At 44.3% G+C, this 6,643-nt stretch overlaps 1 protein-coding gene across 1 annotated transcript in view; it reads left to right on the top strand.

Moving 5' to 3' along the window:
* Positions 1 to 436: 436 nt before the first annotated feature.
* Positions 437 to 6,643, top strand: part of LOC119360555 — a 10,828-nt gene continuing 4,621 nt past the window's right edge. Inside the window, exons 1-2 of the mRNA XM_037626144.1 lie at positions 437 to 2,119; positions 2,748 to 2,846. Coding sequence (XP_037482041.1) covers positions 437 to 2,119; positions 2,748 to 2,846 — 1,782 coding nt within the window. The remainder of the gene's footprint in view (positions 2,120 to 2,747; positions 2,847 to 6,643) is intronic.

The following is a 6,643-nucleotide window of genomic DNA, read 5'->3' as shown; positions in this document are numbered from 1 at the left end:
GATTATTTTATGGCTGGTCAAGTGCGTGCGCGTGAGTGAAGCAAAGTACTAGCTACCACGCGCGCACGGCTTGCAAACCTAATTATCCGAGGCGTGCGAACCTCGTTTATGTGGCTAGGGTGAGCCCAGGTATTGGTTCCCAAGGAGAAGGAAATAGACTTTCTAGAGATTTTGGTTGATTGCACGGCCAGCCTGCATGAATCTGGTGCTTTGCTTGTACGTTTATTCACAGGGCAGAAGCCTCGGGCCAGGATCATTCTTAGCTGAAACGGCGGCTCTGGAATAAGCTCGCTGGCGGCAAGCTTTTTGAGGTCGAGCATATGCCACGCGCAAGCAATGAAAAGCGGAACGCAGCGCCATCGGCTATATAGTACATGTCCTTCTCCATCTGCACGGTCCACGCACTACAACATCATCGCAGCGTTGCCCGTCAGCCATGGCTGCGCCCGGCGGCCCGGCGGCATCCCCTCCACCTCCACCGCCACCGCCACCGAAATCTGACCAGGCCGTCGGCGACGCGTCCGCGTCACCCCCTCCACCACCACCACCACCTGAGGCAGAAACGGTCGGCCCAGCACCACCACCGCCGCCCGAAAACCAAACACCGACGGCAGAAACGGCGAGCCCAGCACCACCACCGCCGCCGGAAAACCAAACACCGACGGCAGAAACGGCGAGCCCAACACCACCCCCGCCACCGCAAAACCAAACATCGGCGGCAGACACGGCCAGCGCACCACAAACTGACATGCAGAAGCAAACCGGGACGGGGGAGGTCGCCGGCATGTCTGAGATAGCACAGGCCCCGTCGCAAGAGACTGCGGCGGCCGCCGGTGCCGAGGACCACCTTCCTGCACCACCACCGCCGCCGCCACCTCCTGAGGAACAGAAGCAAGGCGATACTGCCAAAGACGGGAAGGACTCTGCCACGGCAAACTCTCCCGGTGCAGAGGAGAAGAAGCCGGGCACAAGTCGCTGGCCCCGCGTCCGGTCGCCGGTGCTGCTGCTTCTCTCGCTCTTCCGGCTCCGCCACGGGAAGCCAAGCCAGGCGATCGAGCAGCCTAAGGTCTCTCCTTCGGCGCCGGAGGACGAGCTGGCGGCACAGCAGGAGGAAAGTGAAGGGAGCAAGCGCCGTCGCCATGAAACAGAGGCGTCAATGTCGACGTCGGGGCGGAAGGACGCGCCACCCGAGGAACCGCACCAAACCAAGCGCCGCAAGAGCCTGCAGCGCACCGAGAGCGTCCGGCCTCCTGAAGCTGTCGTCGCCGAAGCTGACGCCAAGCGAACTCCCGTGAAAAAGAAGCTTCAAAATGCGTTCGTGCTCGTGAAGGACACCTTGGCGTGGTACGGCCGGCATCGCACCCCGAAGAATGCGGAGAAGCCGGAGGAGGACCAGTCGGCGGCGCCAAAGGAGAAAGGAGGGGAGACCAAGCCGCCGACGTCGGCGCCGCCGGAGGAGGAGGCAGGGACAAAGTCGAAGCAGGACGGGAAAACTGAAGACAAGGAGCCGTCCACTCTAGCTCAAGAGGAGAAGGAGAAGGAGGAGAAGGAGAAGGCGCGCCGGCGGTGGGAGCGAGCGGAGGTGCGTCTGGAGAAGATCCTTGAGGACGCGTGCACGAGGCTGACGCTCGCCGAGTTCAGGAAGCTCCCAAACCACAAGCAGCAGCCGCACCAGCAGTGCCTCCTCACCTTCTCGGTGTTCCCGCTCGGCTCGCAGGTGAAGAAGCAGGCCGTGACGTACTGGTGGTCCACGCGGTTCAACCTTCCGTCGGAGAGGGCGGGCGGCGCGGACGGGATCTTCTCGAAGCTCTCCGGCGGCGGCTTCCTCGAGCCGATCAAGAACGGCAGCACCAGGGTCATCTACGGCTGCCGGGTGAACCCGCTGGTGCACTGGATGGCGAAGCGGCTGGCGAGGGAGAAGGAGTGCGCCGACCTTGACGACCCCGGTGGCCCGGCTTTCAGCCAGCCAAAGTCGGAGGTCCTCTGCCTCACGGCGGGCAACCGTGCCCGGATGCAGAAACTGCGCGAGGAGGATGGCTTGCGGCCCCGGACCCGGCCCAAGCCCAGCCAAACAATGGCGCCTCCTCCGGTTACGCAAGCAGTCGGGGGCCCATCCCAGGTACTTCACCTCCTTTCTCCGGACATGGCTAATACTAGTATTGGGATCGTGACATCTCAGTGGACATCAAGATTCATGCAAAGTTTTCTTTTTCTTTCTTACATATTATGTCATTTGACTTAGTCTTGGTTAAGTCTCATTCGACTAAGACCTAGCTACCCACATCTCTCAAAGAAAAGTAGCACCATACCATTTCCCTTTAGCAATCACTCTTATAATTAGTTAGCTATAAAATTGGTTTTTACCACATTGGTCATCTTTTTACAATTTTCTCCTTTTCTTTCCTTTATATATCATTCTTTTGTTTTGAAGCACTTGTTGTGGTGGTCTTTTGCATGAGAGTCCCTTTTCTTTTTGCATTTCTCTCCTCTACATGGACCAAAGTGACATGTAAACATGTTATAGACCTTTTATTATACTTATTATTCTCAGTATCAATAGCTAGTCCAACTTGAGTAGGAAAGAAACATTTCCCCTTCAGAATTGTTGCAGTACAACCCTTTAATTAGGATCCCCTTCAGAAAACATTTCCTTGCAATATTTGTTAAATTCAAAATAAAGTATTCCCCTGTTTTTTTTTTGAGAAACTTTCCCTAAATAATACTAAATACCAATCTCTTGACTGCAGAAGCACCACGAGGACGATGATTCGCAGGCCCAGTTGAAGCCGAGTCCATCAAAGGTGCCTTCTGAGGGTATAGTAGCACCAGTTGGGCTCCCATCCCAGGTTAGTTCCCTTGTGTACCCGTAATTTCAGTCCTGCCCACCTAACTAGAAAATTACATGATCTAAAAGAGTGTCACTAAAAAATGCTCTCAAAACTAGAAATTACCAAAATCATCATGGGTAACTTGGTATACCCTTAACATGTTTAAAGAACACTTGCATGTCCTTAGAGGAAATTCTTGTGCATACTTACTCAGTACATCAACTAAAATCACTTCCATAATATAATATAACCAGAACACAATTTAAATTTCTAAAAAAAAAGGAATAATATACATTGCGTAATCCAGTAGCAAACTATACATTATGGGCTACAATAAGTTGTGTCTAACTAGTGGATCTTGTCCACGAAAAAAAAACTAGTGGATCTTGTAGGGTGGGGGAAGGGGCTAATTAAGAAAATAATTGTCTAGTAACTTAAATAAATTGGGGTGCCTAATATAAAAATGTTTCTTATAACTCAAGAGACTAGAGCTTTTCGCAAATAGGAAAATCTAGCTTATGGATTCGACATCCGAAATATAGTCATGAACTCAAACAAATTGACGATGCCCCATGCTTTTCTGCGGGAATTGATTACAATGTAATCCAATGAATTTTGATTGTATGAAATGTAAAAAATTGGATTAATAATATGAGAACTGAAATAAAAAATACATATTATCTTGTACTTGATTTTTATATAGTTGTAATACATTTAGTTAATATAAGTAACATAATACTATGCATTGCATGGTGAGGTGGACATTTTCCATGTAAGGTTGCATGTTGAGAAAAATAAATTTTGTGCTACAAACAGAAATTTGATTTGTGTTTCCCACTTAATTAATTTTGAGCACCCCCTAAAAATGTGTTTACAATGTTCCAAGAGGGGGTGGAGGCGGGAGACTACACATGGCTGCAACTAGGGGTGGAATTCGAGCCGAGTCGAGCCAGCTCGACTCGACTTGCTAAAGCTCGTTTCATTAACGAGCTAGCTCGACTCGACTCGTCACTATAACGAGCTCAAATTCAAGATTGGCTCGACTCGTATAACTCGCGAGCTGGCTCGTTTTAGCTTGTTAAGCCCGTTAAAGATATGAACATAAACCTGAAGAGTACGACAAAAAGATTAACTAGGAATTTAACATGGACATATATGGTCATGTATGTGTGAGCCTCCTAGGTGACTAGGCCTGGCGGCTGGGCCTTGTGCTTGGACGCAAGGTGTTTAGTGGCTGTTTCTTTACTACCCATCAAGAAACACTGATTCTTTTACCGAGCCTAACGAGTTATACGAGTACTTGTGAGATCGGCTCGTTTAACTCGTCCTGTAAACGATCTCAAGCCAAAGCTCGACTCGACTCGTTACTGTTCGAGTTCGAGTCAATTCGAGCCGAGTCACGAGCTACTCGTTTAGCTCGCGAGCTTCGAGCTTTTTTTCCAGCCCTAGCTGCAACTTCACTGGGGACAAATAGAAAGTCTATTTTAAATACGAGACAATTATTAGTTCCAAGGATTACTGGGTAGATTTAAGACTCACATATTAAATGGATAAACATATTAGTACAATGTGTAGTATATATAATATCTGGTTATTTTTTCAACATATAACAAGATCAGGTTCTATTTGATCAAAAAATGTCTTGAGTGCAACTCTACATTGCGATTTAATTCTTGTTAGGTTTATCTTTGTACATTAAGTTCCCATTACTTAAGTTTTTAATGTATTAATGTATAGTTCATATTAGTTCTCATTTTGCTTAAGCACGATACAAATTGAGTCTCTCTCTCTCTCTCTCTGAAGATATTGTTTTCAGTTAAAGAGTGAAGTGCATCAAAGGTCCTCAAACTATTTTAGAGGTGTCATGTAGGTCCTTAAAATATGAAAAGTGTCATCAGGGTCCTCAAAGTGCAATATGTATGTCATCTAGGTCCTCAAACTACTTTAGAGGTGTCATGTAGGTCCTTGAACTATTTCAAAGTGTACACACTTATTGCACTACAAGGATTTTTAAGGACCTGAATGATACTTTTTATAGTTCAAGGACCTACGAGACACCTTCAAAATAATTCAAGGACCTAAGAATGGATGCACTTCACTCTTAGTTAAAAAAGACATGGTCTTTACCTTTTTTCTTAAAAAAGGAGGCATAAAATTTTCCTCATCCATAAAGAGTGTTATGCTTACAGTCCGATTCCCAAGCATCCAAACACACAAAAAGATCACTACTCTCAGTGCATGATTTCGCCCAATCATTTTGCACCCACAATATGCCAGTTCTCTAGCCTATGAGGAAATGTGAAGTCCAAGATGATTGACTGAGACTTAAGAATTATTTTTTTCAAACAATCGTGCATGCATTAGTAATATTTTTTAAAATAAAACATTATCCCCTTTATATAAGTAAGGTTAGCTATCCAACTGTGAAAACATGTTTAGTTGTATTAACCTTTTGTTGTATTACATATTGTTACGTCGTGATAAACAAAAAATCTCTAGTTATTCGTTAATATCAAATGATATAAAATATCCCTTGGCCAATCGTAAAAGAAAAAGAGTCCTTCATTAATCAATAAGTCTCCATTTAAAAATTAACAATTTAGGATATAGCTAAGTTCTTGGTCAACATCAACAGCTTGGCAGATTGCGTGGGCACAACTTCACTCGCCCTTTGTTTAAACTTCGGTACATATTTACACACAACATGAGAGCCCCTATTCCGAATATATGTTCACTGAGGAAACAATAGGTTAAGTGGCTTAAAATGCCATTTAACATGTATGGTCATTTTTTATTATCATTATCTTACATCAGTTAAATGTTTTCTCAATAGGTGTACACACTGGGATAATGGCGATTATAGTGTAGCTGAATGAATATTTTCTTAGATGCAAAAGGAAATGACACCCAAGTTAATAATCACCACTGCAATCTCCATGCTATGATTTGGAGAGGGGGAAAACATTGAAATATACCAGATTTGCTCTTTTCTTTTTGCCTCCACGTCATCCCCCCATCTATTTTTTTCCATAGATGTAGCATTTCTGTTGTCATTTGTCCAATCTAATTTTTTACGTGATTTTCCATAGGATCAACAAGATAAGACCAGAGTCGATGATGAAATGTTAGAAACTGCGATACTACTCATCGAAATGATAGAAAATATTTGTTACATCGTGATTTTAAACAATAAACTCTAGTTATTCGTTAATATCAAATGATAGAAAATATTCCTTGGCAAATTGTCAAAAGAAAGAGTCTTGCATTAATCAGTAAGTCTCCATTTAAAAATTAACAACTTAGGATATAGCTAAGTTCTTGATCAACATCAACAACTTGGTGGGTTGCGTGGGCACAACTTCACTGACTCTTGTTTAAACTTCGGTACATATTTACACATAACATGAGAGTTCCTATTTCAAAACATATGTTCACTGAGGAAACAATAGGTTTAGTGGCTTAACATGCCATTTAAAATCTATACATTGTCATTTTTTATTATCGTTGTCTTACATCAGTTAAATGTTTTCCCGATAGGTATACACACTAGGATAATGGTGATTATAGATGCAAAACGCAATGACACCCAAGTTTAAAATCACCACTCAATCTCCATGCCATGATTTGAAGAGGGGAAAAACATTGAAATATACCAGATTTGTTTTTTTTTTCTTGCCTTGAATTATAATCATAAGCTACATTATAGAAGCTCTTGGCTCTTGTTTTGACATCGGCACTGGCCTGAAAATGCGATAATTATTTCTGTTACAATATTATTTGTAAATAAAAATCATTGTGAACATACTTTTCAAGAC

Source organism: Triticum dicoccoides, chromosome 2B, assembly GCF_002162155.2.
Source record: "Triticum dicoccoides isolate Atlit2015 ecotype Zavitan chromosome 2B, WEW_v2.0, whole genome shotgun sequence".
Lineage (NCBI taxonomy): Eukaryota > Viridiplantae > Streptophyta > Magnoliopsida > Poales > Poaceae > Triticum > Triticum dicoccoides.
This window is presented reverse-complemented; position numbering and strand designations above follow the sequence as displayed.